Source organism: Mesoplodon mirus, assembly GCF_964341445.2.
Source record: "Mesoplodon mirus genome assembly, chromosome: 14".
Lineage (NCBI taxonomy): Eukaryota > Metazoa > Chordata > Mammalia > Artiodactyla > Ziphiidae > Mesoplodon > Mesoplodon mirus.
This window is the reverse complement of record NC_138990.1, coordinates 47,680,630-47,706,718: the sequence shown is the minus strand read 5'-3', so window position 1 is coordinate 47,706,718 and position 26,089 is coordinate 47,680,630. Positions and strand designations below refer to the sequence as shown.

At 44.2% G+C, this 26,089-nt stretch overlaps 1 protein-coding gene across 1 annotated transcript in view; it reads left to right on the top strand.

Annotated features, from left to right (window-relative positions):
• ALK (ALK receptor tyrosine kinase) overlaps nucleotides 1-26,089 on the top strand; it is a gene marked incomplete at its 5' end in the record, with an annotated part of 729,367 nt that overhangs the window by 615,848 nt on the left and 87,430 nt on the right. Inside the window, one exon of the mRNA XM_082642950.1 lies at nucleotides 16,368-16,537. Coding sequence (XP_082499076.1) covers nucleotides 16,368-16,537 — 170 coding nt within the window. The remainder of the gene's footprint in view (nucleotides 1-16,367; nucleotides 16,538-26,089) is intronic.

Below are 26,089 nucleotides of genomic sequence, written 5' to 3'. Positions count from 1 at the left end.
CGACGACGGAGACAGAGCCAGGGTGTGTCTTTGTGCCAACCAGCTTCCAGAGCACTCAGAAGCCTTCCAGCCCTGGCCTCCTCCCTCCAGACCCCTGCAGCACCGCAGCCAGCCGCCTCTCTCCACCGTCTGCTCTAGGTGCACATGCTGCATCCACCCCGGCTTGCATGCTTGCACGAGGGGCTTGAATATTTAAAGACTTCCGCCCAGCCCTGCCCTGCCCACCTACCACCAGCTCTTCCCTGCGGGAAAGTGAGGCGCCACTTACGATATATTCCAATTTAATTTTATTTTTATTTTTATTTTTATTTTGCTGAGCTCCAGTTCAAATAATTAAAGTTGCCACTGGGGAGGGGAGCCTCGCGGTGGCTTTCCTGCGCTCGTTGCTGTCAGAACTGCTCTCCTCCGCTGTGGCTGGGAGACACTGGGATGTGTCTAGCGTTGCAGCTGCTGGTAATAAAAAAGACCGGAGAGTGGCAGGGGCCGTCTCCGCCCCTCCCCTACCTTTCACACATCCTAGAAGCCTGAATGTCTCAACCAGCCCGGTGCGGCTTGAAGTTCTATTTTATTTGAATAGCCTGCCTGTGACTAGAATAGTTTATACCATGTTCTCAGGACAGAACGAGGCTGGGGGCGGGGGGGCTTCCCTCAATCTCCTCCCCCCTCCAAAACATGGAAGTAGTTTTTCATCTATGAGCTGCAGGAATGAAAGGGACACAGGAAGCGGCACGTGAGCCACTTAATTTGTGGTGACGGCCTACGGCAGGCCAGTTCCTGGCCACTGGTCTTCTGATCTTGCCAAAGCTGCAACCGCCTCTGAGCTCTCCCTGCAAACGTGTGTGAACACGCAGGCACACGCACGCTAGGGCTGGCGCACAGCCGGTCCTTTCTACTCCTGGCATTAGCCCTGTAGTGATAAAAGCTTTCATTAGCGGCTAGGAGCTGCTGAGATGGGAGCAGAAGGCGACCAGAGGGCCTCCTCCACGTCAGCATAGGCTATCTGGCCTGCAGGGAAGGAGACCTCGGCTCCGTGTCATTAAAACCAGCAAATGTGGCCAGAGGAACCTGGGAGAGGGGGCTGGCATCTGGAATTGCCTCCTGCCACCTGTTAAGTTCTGCTCAAAGGCCCACTGAGAAGGAGCCCGCTACGCAGGCAGGGCCCCCAAGGCTGGAGACGAGGGAGTTTTTCAGCGAATTGCACTCTGGTTGATTTTGTAAGGCTTTCCAGGCTGCTGGTGACCATTACTGGACAGGGCCCATCCTTTCCCAGGGATTTGGCTGGTGGGGCATTCTCCAGCATCTCGGTGTAACCCACAGTGAGTGTCATGGCTGTGTTGATGGGGCTTGGTCAGGCTGGCCTCACTGCCTCCCCATGGGCAGACAAACAGGACTTCCAGATAGGAAGAAGACAGGAACTTCGTGACTCCTGTGTTTTAACAGTTTATTAAATTCAATAGCAAAATCCCCCTTGGAAAGGCAAAAAAAGGAGAATAAGAGTAATAATAATTCCTCTAGGATGGCTTGAGGTAGAAAAAATGCAAAACCTGAATGGCTCTTCCTTTGTCAGCCCCACCAAACCCTCAACAAGCAGGAGCTAAAGACGCTAAGAATATTCTATGCAGCTCACTTTCTGGAGTAGATCCTAGGTGTCAGGGGCTGCCCTACCCGTGATCTGGGTCAGGGTTCATGCAGGGCTGCCCAGGGGATGGAGCATTCCATCTGGTCAGGACAGGAAAGAAATGTACCCAGAGATGCACAGCCAGTACATACAAAATCAGGATCAAACTCGGGCCTTATGACTTCAAGCCTCGCGCTCCTTCTGTCACATCGCCCTGCCCCCGGCAATGGTGGTACCTTCTCAGTTTCTGGGGAGTTGATGTGGGCCTCAGAAGCATCCCTGAGGGCTGGCATGGCTCTCACCTAACCCAGAGCCCTCACCCTACCTCACCATAGATTCCTCATCTCCAGAGGCAGGAAGGGAATTCATACCATTTTGTAGCAGACTAGTTACCCACTTTGCCTGTCCTCAAGCTGGGACTAGTTGCTGGGTCTAATTCCTGAGCAACCAAGGGGACACTGCCACTCACCTGTGGGACTCAAATGTTATTTGTGCCTTGTAGGTGCCTTGTTCTCAGCCCCACGTGCTCTCACTTATTTTAGCAAATCAGGAAGGAGAAGCTACCCCAGGAGGCCTCATGAGCTTGATCCTGATTAAGCCTGCCATTTCCTGGATTCATTCCACATTCTGCCTAGAACATGGGCCCACCTGGGGAAAAGGAAACTTCAGCCTTCCCTTCTCCGTACTTAGCGTCCTCCCCTGTGTCTCAGCTGAGTGCTGACTGGTAGAAGAGCAAGCAGTTTCTTCCAGAGTCCACCTAGGACAGCCTCTGCCTTGTGTGGCCAAGCAATGGTGCACAAACACTTTGTGGTGGCTGCAGAAACCCTCTTTGTAAACAGTTAGGGCTCAATGCCAAGCTAGGGGGGATTCTGGGGCAACACCATCCCTAGCTCCCCTCCCACGAGCCTGAGCACCTTTGCACGGTGTTTGAGGTCTGGATATCCAACTCCCATCTCATCTAGTGCTGTGACATCCACTGCAGTGACAGAATGCTCACCGACTCACAGGCAAGTCCCGCTCATCTTCGGACAGCTCCAGGCTTCAGTCTCTGCTTAAATCAAGAGCAAATCCAGCTAGACTTGCCAGGGCTTGTTTTTGCACCCTCTACTCTCTGCACCCCTCCTCTTCCTGCTTTGAGGAGCCTTGAAGAAGCAGGGATAGAACTCCATGCTTCCTGTGCGACATCCAGCTGGGTTGTCCATCTCTGTCCAGGATGTCATGGTGGGCCCAGCAGGAAGCACAGGGCCCCTCTGGCTCCCATGCGGTGATGCTGACATCTGAAGCAAGTCAGAGCAGCGCGGTGGCCCCAGGCAGCTGCCTCCCCCCGCCCCATGGCCCGAGAGTTGTGACATCTCCCATGTCCAGAGGAATCCAGCTGGTCATTCGGGGTCAGGACAAAAGGAGCATCACCAAGGCAGTGTGACGTGATAGGAGAAGCAGCACCTTGAGGTCATGCAGACCTTGGTGGAATGCTGCCACTTTCTAGCAGGGTGACCTTGTGCAAATCACCTCACTCTTCTCAGCTTCAGTATCCTCTGCAGGGCTGTTGGGAGAAACAAGTAGCCAAGGTAAAAGAGTGCCCGGCCCGGATCTGGACACATAGTAGATGCTTAATAAGTATGGTTTCTGCTCCTCCACTGCTGCTATTACTATTATTACTTTTTTTTTTTTTTTTTTTTTTTTTTGCGGTGCGCAGGCCTCTCCCCTTGCGAGGCACAGGCTCCGGACGCGCAGGCTCAGCGACCACGGCTCACGGGCCCAGCCGCTCCGCGGCATGTGGGATCCTCCCGGACCGGGGCACGAACCCGTGTCCCCCGCATCGGCAGGCGGACTCTCAACCACTGCGCCACCAGGGAAGCCCTACTATTATTACTTTTGTGATGAGTCCAAGATCAAACGCCAGAGCCTGCCCTATCATGAATCTGGAGAATTTGGTCAGGGGTGGCACCCTCAGGACGAGATACATGGCAGCTGCCAAAATGGGACCAGAAAGGCAGCGTTGAACTTGGCTGGGTTGGATGGGCACACAGATGCCTGGTGGGAGGACTGAGGAAGGGAGGGGCACAGAAGGTCCTCACTCAGGTGATGAGCCAGCGAGTATTCGTTTCAAACACACCAGGTGACTGGCCGTGCAGGAGACAGACCGCAGGAATCTGGGATCTTTTTAGTGTTTATTCAGCAGAAAAGTTAAGAACACTTACTTTCAGTAGGACAGGTCCTGGTCTCCAAGTTACTTATGAATCACTTGGTTATGTTACATTAAAAAGCAAGCCAGGGCTTCCCTGGTGGCGCAGTGGTTGAGTGTCCGCCCGCTGATGCAGGGGACGTGGGTTCGTGCCCCGGCCCGGGAAGATTCCACATGCCGCGGAGCGGCTGGGCCCGTGAGCCATGGCCACTGAGCCTGCACGTCTGGAGCCTGTGCTCTGCAATGGGAGAGGCCACAACAGTGAGAGGCCCGCGTACCGCAAAAAAAAAAAAAAAAAAAAAAATAGCAAGCCAAAATTCTTAACTAGAGCCCTCAAACACCCTAAATCTTTGTACTCCTAGGAGAAAGAAACCTTCCCTTAGTCTGGGGCTAAGGGAGGGACCCCTAATAACTGTAAAGTTATTACTGGGCTAAAGGAGTACAGTAGCCCCCCCTTATCAATGGAGGATATGTTCCAAGACCCCCAGTGGATGCCTGAAACCACCGATAGTACCAAAGCCCATATATACTATGTTTTATCCTATACTGACAGGTGGGTAGTGTATACAGCATGGATACACTGGCCAAAAGGATGATTCACGTCCCAGGCGAGACACAGCGGGTCAGCAGGAGATTTCATCATTTTGTTCTGCTACTCAGAACGGTGCAGAATTTAAAAGTTATGAATTGTTTACTTCTGGAATTTTCCGTTTAATATTTTTGGACTGCAGTTGACCTTAGGTAACTGAAACTACAGAAAGGGAAACCGCTGATTAAGGGGTCTACTATATTTTTAAAATAGTGATCCCCTCCTGTGTGTCTGGCCCTGTGCTAAGCATCTCACTTGCATTATCTTATTAACAAAACAGACTTGTGAGGAATTGTTACCCCCATTTACTGATGCAGAATCTGGGGCTTCAAAAGCTTAAGTAACTTACTAGTCACCCTTGCTAGTGAAAAGCAGAGCCAGGATTCAAAACAGGTCTGTCCAACTCCAAAGCCAATCCTGCAAACACTCTAAGGTCACTGGACTAGACTTAGGTCACTCAAGTCAGTCAGTCTCCCTAATTGGGAATAAAAATGCCTGTGTTACTTGCTCGAGGATCAGATGAAAATAGGAAAACTTTTTGTAATCTCTACAATGTTTTATGAATGCAGAAATTATTATTATCCCTCTTCTTACTCTGCATAGGCATGAAGAAGCCATTGCTGACATAAATTCAGATGTGATATGTTCTTATTTCTCCTCTGGGCCAATTAGCAACATGCAGACAGCTTGGGAGCATTATTCTGCACAGTTCCTAGTATTAGCACCAGGGGGATGTGCCCAATGAACCTGCTTCATCATAATTAATTAATTAATTGTTCAGCTTCTCAATCGTGAGTATAACCTTGATCCAGGATAAGCGCAAACAAGGAGACTCCTCATCGATTCTCAAGGGTCCAACAAATATGGCCCTACTGAGATTTGGAGTCAAAATAATTCTTACCTCAGTACCTAGAGCTGGGAAGCCACTGGAACCTAGCATTCTGTCACCACTTACTGTAATGTGGTTGATGCTTCCAGAACACATGCTAATGGGCTAAAGTAATCAACAGCCATTGTAATTACAGTCAGACATAATTAATTTAATACCTTTGAGTCATTCAAACTTAATACCTCAGCCATTACATGATGAAACTGAGGCATAGAAGAGTTACTGTCAAGGCTCATGGGTGTGAATAAAGTCCTCCTGGGCACTTGGCAGAGATTTGGGTCCAATTCCACGTCCACCTGTTCATCATACACCGTTGTGGCTCCCACTAGTCCCCCTAGTGTTGATCATTATAACACATTCATGTGGTCCACATGCACGGGCCAACCTGTTGAAAGCACACTCTCCCCAGCTGTCAGCGAATAAACACTCCCCAGGTAGCTTTGCGACTTGCAGATACTCTCGTGCCTGGAGTCCATTCTCTTTCTGATGGCTGTTCATGAAGGTTGTAGGAATTTCATTTCACAGAGTCAGTCAATCCTGTTCCCCAGCTAAAGGATTTCAAAGCTATTTCTCAGCATCATCTCTATCACCTACAGAGAAACTGAGCCACAGAGGAGGTTGTTTGCCCAAGAGCACCGCATCACAATGTAACTCAAAAGAAAATATTGTTTTCTTCCCACACGACTGGAAAGATAATTCTATAGGGAACCTGGAATATAAAACACTGGACTGAAATTTTTAATACAGCATCCTTCATCCTGTCCTATTCTGCTTTTTGTGAGCTGTTTATCTCTGACGTTGTTCCCTGCCTGCTTTTTCCAATACAGGAAGAAGGAACTAACATTGATAAATGTATTTGATAAGCTGGGCGCTGGGTTCACATAATCCTATTAAAGTCTCCTAGTGACTCTATAAGTAGAGTACCGTTGGCCCCATTTCACAGATGAAGACTGAGGCCCTGAGATATTATGTCATAAATAAAGACAGAAATGTTCTTTCTGATTCCAGAGCCACAGTATGACCCCACCTCATTCCCCCAGAAGCTCCCACCTTCCCTTGGTCTTCCTTGCAAAGCCCACAGTTCAGGCCAGAGAACCTGGTCCTCCCCAAAGCGGTGAAAAGACGGCACTCTCTTCTCCCACTTTCCAATGATATCAGAATCCTCCCTTGATGCCTTTTTTAATGCAGCATTTATTGTTTTTTCATTTACAGAAATGCTCTGCATTCATTGTAGAACATTAGGAAAAACTAAAGAAGAAAATTGAAATTGCCCACAGTCTTACCCTCCAAAGATAACCCCTGTTACCATGTTTGTAAATTTCTTTCCAGGCAGATAAATGTAGATTTGAGCAGAGAGATAGATAAAGGGTTTACACAAATTTGGTATCATACCATATAAGCATTTTGTGTCTTCTTCATTACTTAATATTGTATTTTCCTAGATCAATATCATTCTTCATAAATATGATTTTACCCTAAATTTATTCATTTTGTTCTAGTTATCAAAAGTAATAGATGTTCATTGTAAAAAATTCAGAAAAGAAAGAAAATACCAAAGAAGGAAAAAAATACCCATAACTTCGTAACTTCACCAGCCAGGGATCCCATGGTTAGTATTTTTGTATATAATCTTCATTGCTTTTCTTGCTGTGTTTTTGAAAAGGGGGCATGTGGATGTCCCTGGCTGGTGTTCTGTGGCTTCAGTGTGATGCCTGAGAAAGAAGGAAAGACATGGGGTGCTGTTTTCAGAAAGGATCTCAATCTTTTAAGTCTCTTACATGGCCAGGAATCCTTAAGCCTCCGTAATTGCAAGTATTTCCCAGCATATTTTATTTGCTTGTTATCAGAAATCCGCATCTGGCCTGCTTCTTGCTGAGTTGGGTTGATTTTTCATTAGGCTATTTATAGCTAGAGAGTTGGTGTTTATTTTTTCTGGGTGAATTAGAAGATGGTGTACGAAACACTAGGTTTTGCAGTGAATCAGTACTCTCAGTTAAAATTAATAAGACCACACTGAAACCAAGGACCTCTTAAAATTACAAATCCAACCAAGGGAGAAAGGGGGGTGGTGGGAGGAATTGGGAGATTGGGATTGACATATATACACTATTGATACTATGTATAAAATAGATAACTAATGAGAACATACTGTATAGCACAGGGAACTCTACTTAATGCACTGTGGTGACCTAAATGGGAAGGAAATCCAAAAAAAGAGGGGATATACATATATGTATAGCTGATTCATTTTGCTGTACAGTAGAAACTAACACAACATTGTAAAGCAGCTATACTCCCAAAAAATTAATTAAAAAAATAAAATTACAAGTTCACACCCAGAATTAACAGCCCTGTTGCATCTTAGATTGGGAAGAAGCTTTAACCTCCATTCAAAGCTTGGATGTCCTTGATGACATCCCCAATCCTGGCCATCCAGTGAGTGCTGGGTGACCCATAGTGTGGGGAATATCGAAGGAGTACCCACCCCACCACCACAAACAAGCTCATTTCTGAGCATCTCAGTCTGTTAAAGAGTGTTTTCTTCTGTTTAAGTGAAATACCCACTAGAACATCCATTCTTGGTTTTGTCTCTACTGCTAGAATACATGCAGCCCTTCAGAAATTCAAAGAAATGTAGCACCTCCCCCTCATAGCATTTCCTATATTTGGGGGTGCTGCATGCTAATAGACATTTGATACCATTGAGTCTCTTTTGTCCAACTTCAGCCTAAATTCCATACTGATATATATTTTTAATTGGTTCAAGAGAAACTTGTGAAGTTGCCACGAGGTATGCATAGCAAACAGGGGGCATATTCTAGACATAAAATTGCAGTCATTACCTCTGGAGGAGGAAAGGGCCATGAGAGAAATAATAACATTAGGCCTAGCCACAAGGCTGCTCCTGCTTTACATACAGAACTTTAATTAATAAAATGCCAAACACTGGTAGCACATAATTGGAAAGTCTATTGGGCCCCACCAAGAGGGAGGGAAAAATGGCCCAGAAAGGACGGGCTGGAGCCAGAAAATACAATTGCTGGTGGTGTGCTCCTGGCGTTGTTTCTTTTCATTTGTCTCATTTGTTGTCTGCATGTAAAAGGGTTTATTAGTCAAAAGCTGTCACTTATAACCTATATCTATTAGAATGGGTCTAGAAAGGATCAAAAATTTTATCGTTACAGGTTCTGACAAGTGTTACTTCCCATAAATATTATGTAGGATTTGTATAAGATTTCCCATATTTGTGTGAATACATTTGAGATACACCACACACACACACACACACACACACACACACACACACACACATTTGTGACTATTAATTGTCTGGCAGAGGCAGAAACAAAGGTTGTAAATGGTTTAAAATGCACTATCTCGGTAATTCCCCCAATATGAAGATGCTTCTATGATAAGATCTTATTAAAATATAAATTCTGATTCAGCAGGTCAAGGATAGGGCCTGAGACCCTGCATTTCTAACAAACTCCCAGTCATGCCAACACTGCTGGTCCACAGACCACACTTTGAGCAACGAGTATCTAGAAAACCTTCACCATACACACCCAAAAGATTTATGTATTACTGTAATATGTTACACGCGTATAGCTCTATAGATACGGTAGAAGGAACATAGCACCTAGTATGGAATCCAGGTCTGCAGCATATGGGCTTAGTGACCATGCATGACATACTTAACCTCTCTAAGCCTTAGATTCCACATCCGAAAAATGGGTATGATAATATGTACAGGAAGGGATGTTGTGAGTGTAAAATGAGACAGCATATGTACGAGTGCCTAGTATAGCTTTCTAATATTCAATAAAAAGTCAGTTAATGCAGGAATAAATTGCAGACGTAGAGAATGGACTTGAGGACACAGGGAGAGGAAGCGTAAGCTGGGACGAAGTGAGAGAGCAGCATGGACATATATACACTACCAAGTGTAAAATAGATAGCTAGTGGGAAGCTGCTGCATCGCACAGGGAGATCAGCTCGGTGCTTTGTGAACAGCTAGAAGGGTGGGAGGGAGACGCAAGAGGGAGTGGATATGGGGATATATGTATACGTATAGCTGATTGACTTTGTTATACAGCAGAAACTAACACACCATTGTAAAACAATTATACCCAATAAAGATGTTAAAAAAAAGTCAATTAATGAAGCGCTTTATCCTGTAGGCCACCAGATAGAAACTGGTCTCATTAAGATCAAATTCCAAGAGTGTTTTTTGCCTACTCTAGGTACCTGAACTTGACTGTCAAGATCAAACCAGGTCTACCTGATTTGAGTATCCATATATAATGATATCAAAAGGGTTATTTAACCTAGGGCTATGTAAAGAAAATGGAAGATTTCAAAAAGGACTTCAGCCTTCAATCTGTTCACATATAGTTGCTCTATACACTTAGATATAAGTAATTAATAAGGGATATTCTGTAAGAATTGATATCCGTCCTCCAGTTCTTCTATTTAAGAAACTGTTGAGGACCTTATCCTGTAGGTCCAAGATGATAGTTCTGGTACTGTTTGCATCCTCAGATCATCCCTGCTCACCCTCAGCCCACGGATCTCTCACTCTCAAGGTCATTCTCGGTCTTTGCCCAAGGATTGTGTGGCAGCCACATGAAGACCCTCTGCTGAGGACTGTGTCCTCCCACACTGCAGGAAAAACACTCCTTCTATACCTTGGTGATGGTGAGCACATCATAAGCCACTTTTTAGCTATTTAATAATTGCCTTTTACTCAAAGTCCAAGATGAAAATGGACCCCTCATCGAGAAGGCCAGGCTGCTTCTTGCACTAAGTAGCCCCATCTTCCCAGTGGTCTCAGCCTAGGCTGCACTTTAGAATCACCTGGAGAGATTTGAAAAACTGTCAGTGCCCAGGACCTACCCAAGGCCAATTAAATCAGAATCTCTGGGGGTGGAGCCCATATGTGGGTTGTCCTGAAAGCTCCCCAGGTGATCCTAATCTGCAAAGCATGTTGAAAACCACAGGTTTAACCATTTCATTCACTACATGTGAGCTCTACTTTCACATTCTTTAGTTCACTCAATCTTTTTTTTTTTTTTTTTTTTTGCGGTATGTGGGCCTCTCACTGCTGTGGCCTCTCCCGTTATGGAGCACAGGCTCTGGACGCATAGGCTCAGTGGCCATGGCTCATGGGCCCAGCCACTCCGCGGCATGTGGGATCTTCCCGGACCAGGGCACGAACCCGTGTCCCCCGCATCGGCAGGCAGACTCTCAACCACTGCGCCACCAGGGAAGCCCCACTCAATCTTTATAAGCACCTTTTAAGGCCAGCAGGGATGGTATGGTTATTATCACAAGTTTGTCTGTGAGAAAATAGAGGTTCAGAAGGAGTAAGTGGTTGGCTTAAACTCATACAGTTAATTCTTTCTGGCCTTGGAGAACAAACTCCAAGTTATCCCACTGTCAACAGGCAAGGAAACAAGGATAGAGTGACAAGCCACCTGAGAATGAATGTTGATACAAAGAGCAGTTGCTTCTGGTGTGTTCTGGAAAGGCAGTGGGACGAGTGATAGAAGCAGAGGGGCAAGGCCCTAGAGGCTGCTCTCTAGTTCCATGCTTCTCTGCAGATTTTGATGCAGTAGGTCTGGGGTCAGGCCAGAGATTCTGAATCTCTAACGAGTTCCCAGGCAACATGGATGACACCAGCCTGAAGAGCACTTCTTGAGTAGCAAAGCACTGCCTGACTCTTAGAGGCAGAATCTGGAATCACTGGGAGTAAGTACAGGTGAGAAATGGTTAAGTGAAAGGCTTTAGGTTCTGCACTGCCTGTATCTTGAGAAAGAACAGCATCTGCCTGGTTACCTCATCTTACCAAACACTCAGTGGATGAAAAAAATAAATGGCCAAAAAGCACGCTTTGCTAGCTTCTCACTGGCTGCCAGCAGGCAATCTTATTCCAAACCTTTTGCATCCATTTCTAGAACTAGACTTTGCTGAAACTCAGAGAGTGCACACCTTGGCTTGAGTTTGGCTATAGATATATGTTTTCTAAATAGGTGGTAATATTGTAAGATGAAAGTTAATTTTTAATTCTTCGATTTATTCATAGCACTAAACTGGATTAAGTGGCCATCTTGACCCAAATCCTGACTATCTTATGTCAAGTGTCTTGACTTGACTGTCTTATGTCTTCACTGTCAAGTGGCTCTGATTACTTTCCCTTTTGCTGTACTCAGCACAATTGCAGTTACTCATTTAAATTCAGACTTCCTGACTAGACGATAAGCTCTTTGAGGGCAGGGAAGATATGCATAATGTACAGCACAGAGAAGGTATGCAATAAATATTTGTTGAATGAATGGATGGTCATGTCTCTCAAGGACTGATACCAAGAGGGAGCCCGGTAGACCTCTTCAGGAGCTAAGGATGCCATCCTAAGCACCATCCCTCGGCAGCCATCCCAGTGCTCTCTTGCCCAGGCTTATTGTCATAAAATATAGTGCAGGAAGATGGAGAAGGCTCAGCAGTCACTGGTCTATGGCCCCGTGTCTATTGTATAAGACAGGACTGTATCTCACCGACATGCTCATGCCACTAGCAGAATCTACTTCAAATGTAGTTTCCTAAGAGCAACTGAGAACTATACAGTTTGCCTACAGCCAGTTGGCTGCGAAGTGGGTAGACCCTCCTTACTTTCCTGAAACCTGACCCCTGGAATGCAGGCAAATGCTAAGGAGCTTCACAGGATGCAGAGCTGGTTTCTGTCCCTGAGAGGGGAACCTGGTAAAGAGGAGGGTCTTCTTGTATATGTATACATTTTCATTCCTTCTTACATTGATCAGCTCCTACCATGTGCCTACACTTGACAACTACTGTGAATTCAAGGTGAATAAGACAGTCTCTGCCTTGAAGCAACTTGTGGCCCAAGGGGGATGAGGGTAGGAGGGAAGACAAGGCAGCAGAGCTACACCCCATGACGGTCCCACCAGCCTCCGTTATAAGAGTTGAAACAAGGGGGATGTCATTTCTAAGACAGATTATAAGAAATGGCTCCATGAACAAAGAAAAACGATTTATTTTTTAAGTGACAAGAAGGAAAGAGGAGGTAGAAGAAATGGAGGGATCAAAAGCACAGAAGCAGAAAAACGCACAGCAGGTGCAAATCTGGCATGTAGACCTGTGGGGGGAATCTAGGAACCCACACTCATTTAGCCCCAGCCTGTGGACTCCTGGGTGAAAACTCTAGCAGTTCCCACAGCTTATCTGGTCACTCTAAGGTAATACAGACCTAAAGTCTCTTCAAAACCCAAAACACAGGCGTATTGAGAAATCAAAATTCCCATCCCGTCAAAACTTCGTCTTGCTTAAAGTCAGGGCTTCCTCCTTTCCCCTCCCCCTACCACTCTTAGCCCTATTGCAGATTAAAAGTCTGGAATCGGGGAGAGGGTGATCATTGACCTCTTCCTTCTTCATCCAACTCTCCTCCTCTTCTTGCTAACTTCTGACCCATCAAGATCTTCAGTGCAGGGGAGGAGAAGAGGTAAGGAGAACAGGGAAGCTCTTACTTGGCCCAGACTGTTGTCGTGACCTGCGTTGGTATTCTCCAGATGTGACAAGTATTTAAGGCTTACTATTTCTCACAGGGGGCACTTTTGCGGTTGGTTTGGAGGTCTACCTTTTCCCCCAGTTCTTCCACTATGGCTGGGAATCTTTTGCCTTGACTAGGGCATATGTGTCTCCCATCCAGTTGGTCACTTACTGTTTACTCTGCCTTTGGGCATCTCAGGATACCTGCAGCTTCCTTCTGCTGAGTTCTATTTACCCCTCCAAGCAGCCCTTGCAGGCAAGATCTAAAATGACTGACATGGGCTCCTTTGTACACGGCCCCCTCTAGTGTAGTTTATGTGCAGCCCTCATGCATTTTTTTTTGCCCCAGCAAACTCTGGGAGTGCAGGCCACCCAAAATTGTCACTTCCCCCTTGTTCTGCCATCAAAGCAGCTAACCACCCTCTTGTTCAGACTTTAGATTTTCCAGGTGAGAGATTGACACTAATCCACTGTGCTCCCAAATTGCAGGGGTAAATATTGAGTACTTGATATGGTAGCACTAAAACCACTCTCTCCTGAGTTGGACTGAAAAGGGAGCCTTCTTCACAGGAAGGTGAGGTGAGCTGGAGCTCATGATACACCAGAAGCACCTTCCCAAAACCCTCTCCTAGTAGTCAACCACCAACTTTTTTATATCCAAAGTCTGGTTGAGGGATTAAGAAATGTGTACCCTGTTTTCATCCACATCTCTTGAAAGCCCTGTATATCGCTATGCTGTCAGACTTCCCATTGAAATGTAATATCTATTGCCTCAGGGCTTGAGCCAAAATTCCTTTTTAATATTTTGTTGCACTATGTATTATCTCATCTAATTGTCCCTATAACCTTGTAAGGTAGATAAAACAATTCCCTTCCTAGAGAATAGAGAACTGAGCTTCAAATTTACCAAAGGGGCAAGAACAAGTTTTGAATCCAGATCTCTCACACTTTAGAGCTCTTAGACCATCCTAGGAGGATACATGTGGCTCAGCAAAAGTACTTGATAAATATCCATTGAATGACTAGAAAGTTGATTTGTCTAGATTTTAGAGGAATGTGAATGGCTTGATATTAATTGATGGGGAGTGAGAAACCATTGCAGAGTCACAGATGGCAGTGATAAACAGGAAAATGTGACAGAGATATACAGAAGAACTTAGAAGGGAGAGAGAATGGATAGGGAGAGGCACTTTTGGAGGCTATGGAGAGAGTACAAAGAGCAAGTTACAGAGGACATGGTGAATGTTACTTTAGCGTAATGAGGATAGAAGCCAGATCAAAGGAACTTAAAGAGAGAATGGGCGACAAGGAAATAGAAGCAGTGGTTACGTACCAGTTATCCAAAATGTTAACATCTGAATGGAGGTACAGAAATAGGTTGCAAGCCACAGGAGCTAGCAGGATCAAATAAAAAATATTTTTCCAGGATAGGTGAAACCTGGTCTTGTTTGTAAATAGAGGAGCCAGAAAGTAGAGAGACTCCGAAGGTGCTGAAGAAAGGAAGAGCTGTCATTGAGAGCAAGGACGAGGGTAGCAGGGTGGAAAGAGAAGGGGTTAGAAGAAAGTGAAGGACACATCTTCCTATAAGACAGGAAAGGAAGAGAGAAGGTGGATAAATAGATAATTATGCTGTGGGAAGAAAAAGAGGTTGAAGGAGATTGCACCTGATACAGTAAATCTTTATCAGTGAAGTAGGAATCAAAATAATGGATCGGGAATTGGGGACCAGGAGGTGACAGCATCAGTAATTGAGGAAGAGTTTGAAACACCCGTTGTGCTATGTGTGTTCAGAAATCACCGGTGGATGAATAAGTACCATGAACATGAACCATCCAGGACATGAAGGTCCAACAGTCCAAATCAGCAATATTCTGTGGCCAGGGAGCAAAAGGAGAAAAAGCATGTAGCAAGCATTGTCCCAAGCTGGTCGCTGCAGGAGAATGAGCTGAGGGCTGAGAGGATTTAGTTAGCAAGCGTAGGATTAAAATTTCCAGCCATGGCATCCAGAGTGCTCAAGAAAGCCAAGTGGGACCAGTGAAAAAATTTAACAGATTTGTGAGATTATCCTGGGATATGCCATGGAGACAAGTATTTGCTACACTGGATTTGGGAAAATGGGAAAGGTATAAGCGAAGAGGTTATATGGTTATATAGACCAGGCTTACCAGGCTCAGGGGTGGTCTTCTTAGTGAAGGGCTGGTATGCAACAGGGCCGGGAGTCTTCTGCTTCAGTGCCTCATGGTACGTAACCTCTTTGATCAAATCGTGAGTCAACCATGAGTTTAGAGGCTAGGAGAAAAGCAGTAGTGATTTACAGAGAAGCATGTCTTCAAACAATGGGAATCAGAGAAAAGGAGGGACCATAGCTGATGAAAACTCCAGGTTGCCATAGGACATAATTTATCTTCCTTTCCATAATAGCCATTTTTATTACAGGATCTGAACAGGAATATTTAGGACAATGATATGCTGTAGTTGTCCTAAGTTTTAAATGTTTTTTATAGATTGTCTATCAAACATACAACCTCTAATATTTTAAATACAAAGACCAGAGACCTTGTTTATAGTATATACTGCCTCTGGGCATGACTGTACTTAAACTTTCTGAGATAGATTAGTTACAGTTCCCTTTCACATGTCTTAGGGTACAATGCCATAGAAACCTTTAATAAAGACACAATGAAAACATATAATTATATCTTGCTTTAGGCAAAGTGTGCACCCTCATTCTGAAAGATACCACATTAGGGCTTCCCTGGTGGCGCAGTGGTTGAGAGTCCGCCAGCCGATGCAGGGGACATGGGTTCGTGCCCCGGTCCGGGAAGATCCCACATGCTGCGGAGCAGCTAGGCCGGTGAGCCATGGCCACTGAGCCTGTGCACCCAGAGCCTGTGCTCCGCAATGGGAGAGGCCACAACGGTGAGAGGCCCGCATACCACACACACACACACAAAAGATACCACATTAAAAGATCTTTATAGGTAGATTCTTATCTCACTTTTGTCCACCAGTGGCCACAGGTATCAAGTCATAGGGTCTCCAGTTAGCTAAGACATGACATGGTACCATTCAAATAAAATTATTACACTCTTTGGGGAAGGAATAAAAATCAATGATACCTAAATCGCTAAAAGAAATTGAATCACAGAATCACTTGCCCAAGGTCACAAAGTGAATTGGGGACACAGACAATCATCTTTGGGTCCTCTTTAGGAAGTTCATTTAATACCCTATTGATCTCGATATACCCTTAGAGGCAGAATCTTGTGAAGTTTAGGATGATGACATCAACCTGAACAAAGTTCCAAAATTGCCCATCAGTTTCCCCCTCCCAGCTCCTTGAACCTTGGTGAAAGCCACTTTGGGAGACAGCGAGCGAGATCAGGCTGTGGGTGACCAGCTCTCCTCACAGGGAAGACCTTGGCTGGGTCTCCAGCAAAATCCTTGAGAATTCCAGGGAGGTGAGCTACCGTCTCCTTTCAACAGTAACACCTAGTCCTTCTGGCTCTTCTCTCCCTCGCAGCTCCGAATGTCCTGGCTCATCCGTGGAGTGTTGCAGGGAAACGTCTCCTTGGTGCTGGTGGAGAACAAAACTGGGAAGGAACAAAGCAGAATGATCTGGCATGTTGCCACCACGGAAGGCTTGAGCCTGTGGCAGTGGATGGCGCTGCCTCTCCTTGATGTGGCTGACAGGTAGGCCTTTACCCAGCCCTATCAATCCCTTTTCCTCTATCAGCCAAAATGCAGAGGGGGGCCTTGTCTTCCCTCCCCCTATTCCTTCTACCCAAGACACACATCCAGATATGCACAGACACGTGCACACACAAACGTGCACACACACACTTCCTGCAGGCTTACAGGAAGCACTGAGTTTCTCTGAGGGATTTCCATGCTAATGAGATGAGTGTCTCTCACACCTCTGGCCTGGCCTGATTGGCTGCCTCCAGTATCTGTAGGAAAAAGTAAAACCGAACAACTCATATGACCCCCCCAAAGAATAATCAGGTTTTATATGTACATGGCATTTTCTCTTAATTAATGGATTTTGCCGTACTTTTCCATCTGACATGCTATTTATTCCTTATTAACAATAAGAAAACCTGTGACATAGGTAGGACAGACCTTATGTATCCTCATTCCTGCCCTTTTACAGGGTTCTCCTTCCCTGAGAACCAAAGAGGTGAAGCACCAGCAAGTTGGCATTGGAGTGAGGGCTGGTGCTCTGGCCAATCCCAGTCCAGTGCTCTGTGGAGCCTGGTCCCCAAAGCAGGTGGATGAGAAATTCTTCAGTAAACAGGGGAGTGCTTCTACCAAAGGCCCTGATTCCTAGTTAGATTCTAGGACTAATGTCCTCTGTAACCTTGAACTTCTCTGGACCTCAGTTTCCTCATCTTTAAACTGACAGGGTTGGACTAGAGGATCATTAACTCCGCGTGGCTCAGAAATGGAGCAGTAACTTCTCTGCTCAGCTGCCACTTGTCTCCCCAGGATGGCACCAGTCTGCCACCTGCAGTCGGCCTGGAGCAAGCAGTGCCTGACCAGCACAGTTGCTAATGTGATGCTCCGCTGTGTCACAGTGAACTCTCGACCGTTGGTGCTGGTCTGTTCCAGACCAAAAAGTGACGGGGAGGGAGGGACTCATTTATATAAATGGGACAGAAAAATGGATCTGGAAGGGATCTTTAAGCCGTCCTTAATAGGCTAAATGTCAAACCCTACGATCCAGAGCAGCCTCTGCTTTTGACTCCCCAGTACATTCAAATTGCTGTTCTAGTGGGTCCTTTGAAAAATGAGGGCAAAGAGCTTAAGGCAAAGTGGAGGGTGATGCCCGTTGACACACAGCTTTGTAAATATATAGCTGGGTCTCAAACTCTTCACCCAGATTTCAGAGTCTGCTATTTCCAAGAGCTCATAACTCAAGCTGTGCTGTCATAAGATGATGCCATCAACCTCTGAGCAGCAGCTTCCCGCTCCTTCAGATGTGTGTGGGTTAAAGATCAAAGCACTTGGACATCCCAGGGCTCAGTGTTGCCCCCAGGACAAATGGATTTAATTAAAATGGAGGAAGGGGTAGTGTGGGCGCCCTCACCATAGACTAGTCTTTTGTCCTTCGGGATTGCAGGGGCTTGTGTGCAGGGGATGGGGAACAGGCGGGTAATGCCAGAGTCCTCCCTCCTGGGAAATGCTAAATTAATTCAGATGAATCAAAAGGTTTTTTTCTCCTCAATCCAGCAAGTCCTCTCTCTTTCATAGCCACTCCAGGGGATTTGAGGCAAGTAAGATGTTGATTTTGTTCACTCCCATCGGCTAGAGTTTTGTTTGAAGGAGACTTTGTTCTCAGCCTCCCTCCTTCCTGTTAAAGGCTGTTTACCAGACTGACATTTCCAATATTGATACTGAGACCAAACCGTCCTGTGGGGATTCAGACAAAGGCCAGCTTGGTTGAATGATGCCTCGTGACCTAATAAACGTGCAGTTACACAAGTGGCCCCATTCACCAGGTGCCTGCCCACCACTGACATGCTCTGATGTGGGATGCCGCCCTCCCCACTCCCTGGAACTAGAGATGATACAGGAGGCATCAAGACCCAGAGGCAAATGGAACTGCAAGAGAATGAGGCGGAGCAGCTTTCACTTGCTAAAATCCAACTAGACTGTAGATGTGACTGCCCCATAAAACTAAAGTAGAACTGTGGACGACAGAGCACAGGCTTTAGAGTCAGAGAGTCCCAAGTTTAAACACTGGCTCAGCCGCTTACTAGTTGTGTGACCTCGGCCAATTGCTGAACCTCTTTGGGCCTTGGCACCTACATCTGAAAAATGAGTATAATATCAGTACAATTTTACAGGATTATTACAAAACTAAATAAAGTAACTGTCAAAAGCATCTATGTGTAGTACATGTCAGTGAAGTTTATTTCCCACACCCTGCATCATCATCCCTTAGTTTTGTGGCCTCAGATAATTTATTGAATACGTGGCACAAATCACAACCGCTGATCTTCCAAGTCAAGTCATATTCTATTATTTTTTAAATGTTTTTATTTTATTTATTTATTTTTGGCTGCATTGGGTCTTCTTTGCGGTGCGTGGGCTTATTGCAGTGGCTTCTGTTGTTGTGGAGCACAGGCTCTAGACGTGTGGGCTTCATAGTTGTGGCACGTAGGCTCAGTAGTTGTGGCTCACAGGCTTAGATGCTCCGTGGCTTGTGGGATCTTCCAGGACCAGGGATTGAACCCATGTCCCCTGCATCAGCAGGCAGATTCTTAACCACTGCACCACCAGGGAAGTCCCAAGCCATATTCTATTAAACAAAGATAATAAAGTCTACCTCTTAGGCTTGGAGAAGTAAAGTGCTTGGTGAACTGCCTGGCTTACAGTAAATGCTTAGTCAGTAGTAACTACTAATAATAACTATGATATAATAATAATAATAATATCCCCCCATCTAATGCCTCAGAAAAGGCTAAGATGGCCAGTTTAGCAATAATAACCAGTCATGCAACCCTAAGATGGGGGTACGTGTTCATGTGAATTTGTGGTCATCAGTGCTCTGTAGACTTCTTATAAAGGGGAAACACATTCTCCCTCTTACTTTCAGGGAGAGTGAGCTATAGCTGCCCAGATTGCCAGAAAATGAAAATGGGAGGATGGAGAAGGTAGAGGAAGAAAATAAATAAGGAAAGAGACAAAGAAAATGGATAAAAGGCAAAGATCAACTCCCTTCCTTCCAACCCTGAGATAGACATTGGCACCTTACCATCTGCCCACATCCCATGGCGTGTCATTAGGCAGGTCCTGGCTTCAGCTATTCAGCACCTGCCTCTTGGACAGCTCCCCAGCCATGGACCTTGAGAGGGCAAGGACTTCATTCCCTATGCTGTCCCAAATCACCTCTGCTCCCAGGTTCCCCAACCTCCAGACATTACAAAGTTTTAAAAGCAACTTTATTAGAGCTTATGGACTAGCCCTAAAGAGCTCCCAGGCTCTAGGAACTTGTCATAGCCCCTGGGCATTACATGAAAGTGGCCTCCACCTAGATATGGCAGTGACCTCCTGTCTTGTCTCCTTGCCTCCATTTTTTATCCCCACCCAATCCAGTCTACACAAGGAAACTGGGATAAACTTTCTGAAACGTAAATCTAATTATTCCTCATTTTTTACATCCTTCCATGGCTTCTGTGGTTTTTAGAGTGCCTTTCAATTTCCTTTAAAGAGACCTTCATTTAGGCCCACATGTGCTCTATCCAACCATAACTTCACCAGCCCCTTTTTATACATTCTTCTATTACTCTACCTGGTAACCTCACTAAACTTCTTTCAACTCAGTTGCATCGTGATGAGTTCTTACTTCCAGGCTTTTGCACCTGCCATTCTCTCTACACGCAATGTTCTTCTACCTTCCATCTCCCTGATTACTACTCTTCCTTAACTTTTTAAAGAAGCATCCCCAGACCCCTAGACTGTATAGTATACATACAATACAGTCTCATGACTCTTGAAACACCTTGTAATGATTTATCACTCTTTGCTCTCTGTTTTTATTATCTAAATATACACGCCAACAAGGCAGGAATCAGGTCTGTCTTATATTGCAGTTTCCTGATTGTCTAGTACCATACCTAACACATAGTGTGCCCACAATAAATGCATGTTGACAGAATGAAGTATTGAGGGAAATTGCACGTATTTTCAAATTCCAGCTGAATTAACAGAATTTCACTTATTGGAATCCATCTAATATTCTTCCTCGGTTCAAACTGCATCTAACAAAACAGATAGAATCACATTTTAAGAAATACTACTACACAGTGTTCTGTATATCAGAGCAATACCTGTGTCCCATCAGATGAACCCAAACAGCATTTGTTACTCTTGGGACAGGGAGTTCTCTTTAGAGACTTGCCTGGTACCTGCGCTCTCTTTGTCTCTGGGCACTGTCCTGCCACAATCACATTGTAAGAAAGACTTTGATCGTAATTGTGTGCCCTGGTCCTTGTGAGTAGGGAGACCCAGAACTGGGCACTTGAGAGGAAAGAGCTATATTCAGATTGCTCCCACCTCACAGCATTCCTTCTGTCAAGACTCAGAGAATGTGCCATAGGTGTATACAGGCTGCTGACAGGGAGGCATTGATCCATGGAAGGATATTTCTTCTGTCCATTTACAAACCGGCAAAGTGATAGAAACAATGCCATAGTCTGTCTTCATCATGAAATGATAGGAACTTTGCAACCTACTAGAAATAGTAGCAAGAAAAAGCTCCAAAAGCCGTGCCCAAGATGTTTTGAGCAGTGGCAACGTCCCTGGAGTAGAGACGTGTGCTCTCTAGGCAATTTCTTTTTCTATTTTTTTTTTATTTTAACCTTTCTTTTTTTAAATTTAATTTTATTTACTTTTTTATACAGCAGGTTCTTATTACTCATCCATTTTATACACATCAGTGTATACATGTCAATCCCAACCTCCCAATTCATCATCCCACCACCCCCACCCCCTGCTGCTTTACCCCCTTGGTGTCCATATGTTTGTTCTCTACATCTGTGTCTCTATTTCTGCCCTGGAAACTGGTTCATCTGTACCATTTTTCTAGGTTCCACATATATGCGTTAATATACAATATTTGTTTTTCTCTTTCTGACTTACTTCACTCTGTATGACAGTCTCTAGATCCATCCACGTCTCTACAAATGACCCAATTTCGTTCCTTTGTATGGCTGAGTAATATTCCATTGTATATATGTACAACATCTTCTTTATCCAGGCGTCTGTCGATGGGCATTTAAGTTGCTTCCATGACTTGGCTATCGTAAATAGTGCTGCAATGAACATTGGGGTGCATGTGTCTTTTTGAATTATGGTTCTCTCTGGATATGCCCACTGGTGGGATTGCTGGGTTGTATAGTAGTTCTATTTTTAGTTTTTAAAGGAACCTCCATACTGTTCTCCATAGTAGCTGTATCAATTTACATTCCCACCAACAGTGCAAGAGGGTTCCCTTTTCTCCACACCCTCTCCAGCATTTGTTGTTTGTAGATTTTCTGATGATGCCCATTCTAACTGGTGTGAGGTGATACCTCACTGTAGTTTTGATTTGCATTTCCCTAATAATTAGTGATGGTGAGCAGCTTTTCATGTGCTTCTTGGTCATCTGTATGTCTTCTTTGGAGAAATGTCTATTTAGGTCTTCTGCCCATTTTTGGATTGGGTTGTTTGTTTTTTTAATATTGAGCTGCATGAGCTGTTTATATATTTTGGAGATTAAGCCTTTGTCCGTTGATTCATTTGCAAATATTTTCTCCCATTCTGAGGGTTTTCTTTTCATCTTGTTTATGGTTTCCTTTGCTGTGCAAAATTAGGTCCCATTTGTTTATTTTTGTTTTTATTTCCATTACTCTAGGAGGTAGATCAAAAAAGATCTTGCTGTGATTTATGTCAAAGAGTGTGCTTCCTATGTTTTCCTCTAAGAGTTTTATAGTGTCCCATCTTACATTTAGGTCTCTAAGCCATTTTGAGTTTATTTTTGTGTATGGTGTTAGGGAGTGTCCTAATTTCATTCTTTTACATGTAGCTGTCCAGTTTTCCCAGCACCACTTATTGAAGAGACTGTCTTTTCTCCATTGTATATCCTTGCCTCCTTTGCCATAGCCTAGTTGACCATAGGTGTGTGGGTTTATCTCTGGACTTTCTATCTTGTTCCATTGATCTATATTTCTGTTTTTGTGCCAGTACCATATTGTCTTGATGACTGTAGCTTTGTAGTATAGTCTGAAGTCAGGGAGTCTGATTCCTCCAGCTCTGTTTTTTTCCCTCAAGATTGCTTTGGCTATTCAGGGTCTTTTGTGTCTCCACACAAATTTTAAGATTTTTTGTTCTAGTTCTGTAAAAAATGCCATTGGTAATTTGATAGGGATTGCATTGAATCTGTAGATTTCTTTGGGTAGTATAGTCATTTTCACAATATTGATTCTTCCAATCCAAGAACATGGTATCTCTCTCCATCCATTGGTATCATCTTTAATTTCTTTCATCAGTGTCCTATAGTTTTCTGCATACAGGTCTTTTGTCTCCCTAGGTAGGTTTATTCCTAGGTATTTTATTCTTTTTGTTGCAACAATAAATGGGAGTGTTTCCTTAATTTTTCTTTCAGATTTTTCATCATTAGTATATAGGAATGCAAGAGATTTCTGTGCATTAATTTTGTATCCTGCAACTTTACCAAATTTAGTGATTAGCTCTAATAGTTTTCTGTTGGCATCTTTAGGATTCTTTATGTATAATATCATGTCATCTGCAAACAGTGACAGTTTTATTTCTTCTTTTCCAATTTGTAGTCCTTTTATTTCTTTTTCTTCTCTGATGGCTGTGGCTAGGATTTCCAAAACTATGTCGAATAAAAGTTGTGAGAGTGGACATCCTTGTCTTGTTCCTGATCTTGGTGGAAATGGTTTCAGTTTTTCACCATTGAGAATGATGTTTGGGCCTCCCTGGTGGCGCAGTGGTTGAGAGTCCGCCTGCCGATGCAGGGGATACGGGTTCGTGCCCCGGTCTGGGAGGATCCCATATGCCGCGGAGCGGCTGGGCCCGTGAGCCATGGCCGCTGGGCCTGCGTGTCCAGAGCCTGTGCTCCGCAACGGGAGAGGCCACAACAGTGAGAGGCCCGCATACCGCAAAGAGAATGATGTTTGCTGTGGGTTTGTCATAGATGGCCTTTATTATGTTGAGGTAGATTCCCTCTGTGCCCACTTTCTGGAAAGTTTTTTATCATAAGTGAATGTTGAATTTTGTCAAAAGCTTTTTCTGCATCTATTGAGATGATCACATGGTTTTTATTCTTCAGTTTGTTAATATGGTGTATCACATTGATTGATTTGCATACATTGAAGAATTCTTGCATCCCTGGGATAAATCCCACTTGATCGTGGTGTATGATCCTTTTAATATGTTGTTGTATTCTGTTTGCTAGTATTTTGTTGAGGATTTTTGCATCTATATTCATCAGTGATATTGGTCTGTAATTTTCTTTTTTTGTAGTATCTTTGTCTGGCTTTGGTATCAGGGTGATGGTGGCCTCATAGAGTGAGTTTGGGAGTGTTCCTTCCTCTGAAATTTTTTGGAAGAGTTTCAGAAGGATGGGTGTTAGCTCTTCTCTAAATGTTTGATAGAATTCACCTGTGAAGCCATCTGGTCCTGGACTTTTGTTTGTTGGAAGAATTTTAATCACAGTTTCAATTTCATTCCTTGTGATTGGTCTGTTCATATTTTCTATTTCTTCCTGGTTCAGTCTTGGAAGGTTATACCTTTCTAAGAATTTGCCCATTTCTTCCAGGTTGTCCATTTTATTGGCATAGAGTTGCTTGTAGTAGTCTCTTAGGATGCTTCGTATTTCTGTGGTGTCTGTTGTAACTTCTCCTTTTTCATTTCTAATTTTATTGACTTGAGTCATCTCCCTCTTTTTTTGATGAGTCTGGCTAATGGTTTATCAATTTTGTTTATCTTCTCAAAGAACCAGCTTTTAGTTTATTGATCTTTGCTATAGTTTTCTTTGTTTCTATTTCATTTATTTCTGCTCTGACCTTTATGATTTCTTTCCTTCTGCTAACTTTGGGTTTTCTTTGTTCTTCTTTCTCTAGTTCCTTTAGGTGTAAGGTTAGATTCTTTATTTGAGATCTCTTGTTTCTTAAGGTAGGCTTGTGTAGCTATAAACTTCCCTCTTAGAACTGCTTTTCCTGCATCCCATAGGTTTTGCATTGTCGTGTTTTCATTGTCATTTGTCTCTAGGTATTTTTTTATTTCCTCTTTGATTTCTTCAGTGATCTCTTGGTTATTTAGTAACATATTGTTTAGCCTCCGTGTGTTTGTGTTTTTTACGGTCTTCTCCCTGTAATTGATTTCTAATCTCATAGCGTTATGGTCAGAAAAGATGCTTGATATGATTTCAGTTTTCTTAAATTTACTGAGGCTTGATTTGTGACCCAAGATGTGATCTATCCTGGAGAATGTCCCATGCACACTTGAGAAGAAAGTGTAATCTGCTGTTTTTGGATGGAATGTCCTATAAATATCAATTAAATCTATCTGGTCTATTGTGTCTTTTAAAGCTTGCGTTTCCTTATTAATTTTCTGTTGGGATGATCTGTCCATTGGTGTTAAGTGAGGTGTTAAAGTCCCCCACTATTATTGTGTTACTGTCAATTTCCTCTGTTATAGCTGTTAGCAGTTGCCTTATGTACTGGGGTGCTCCTATGTTGGGTGCATATGCATTTATAATTGTTATATCTTCTTCTTGGATTGATCCCTTGATCATTATGTAGTGTCCTTCCTTATTTCTTGTAATATTCTTTATTTTAAAGTCTATTTTATCTGATATGAGTATTGCTACTCCAGCTTTCTTTTGATTTCCATTTGCATGGAATGTCTTTTTCCATCCCCTCACTTTCAGTCTGTATGTGTCCCTAGGTCTGAAGTGGGTCTCTTGTAGACAGCATATATATGGGTCTTATTTTTGTATCCATTCAGCCAGTCTGTGTCTTTTGGTGGGAGCATTTAATCCATTCCTGTTTAAGGTAATTATCGATATGTATGTTCCTATAAATATAAATAGATACATAATAGCTGGATGACTTTGGCGGTTAGTACCATTTCACACCGGAGCATCTTCACAGGGTGCTCTCTGGTGAAGTGGAAGGAGATGGAAGCAGGACCTCTAAGGAGGAGCCTCTAGTTTAACTGCCTGTAGGCCCTTGATTTAACCCCTTAGTTACTGAGAGAGGTGTGGGACAGAGCGGGCACCTCACATTGTGAAGGAGTAAAGCACTGGGGAAGGGAGGTTCATGGCTGCTGTGGGTGCAGAGAGAATCTCAGGGGAGGTTCAGCAGCTGCTGTGACAGTCGGAGCAGCATGCCCAGCAGAAGGGCAGCAGGCACTGGCTGAATTTGGGGGGTGGTTCCAGGGTGTGACATCCTCCCATAGGCATCTTCCTCCCTGGAGAAGGAGGGGTGGAGGCAAAGCAGTTACAAATGGAAATTTTTGGAGAAGGGGAGGCAGGCAGTGGTGAAGAAAGCATGCAGGGCCTGACCCTCTGCTGGTTTCTCATGGGGACTGGGTGGCCTGAGTTTTCTGTGTCAGTCCTTATGGAAGTGAACTTTATTCTCTATTACAGGTGATTCGTTAAATGTATAACCAAATGTATTTATTTTTTATGCTTTTGTTAGACATGGAACATTAATACACCTGCAAATAAAA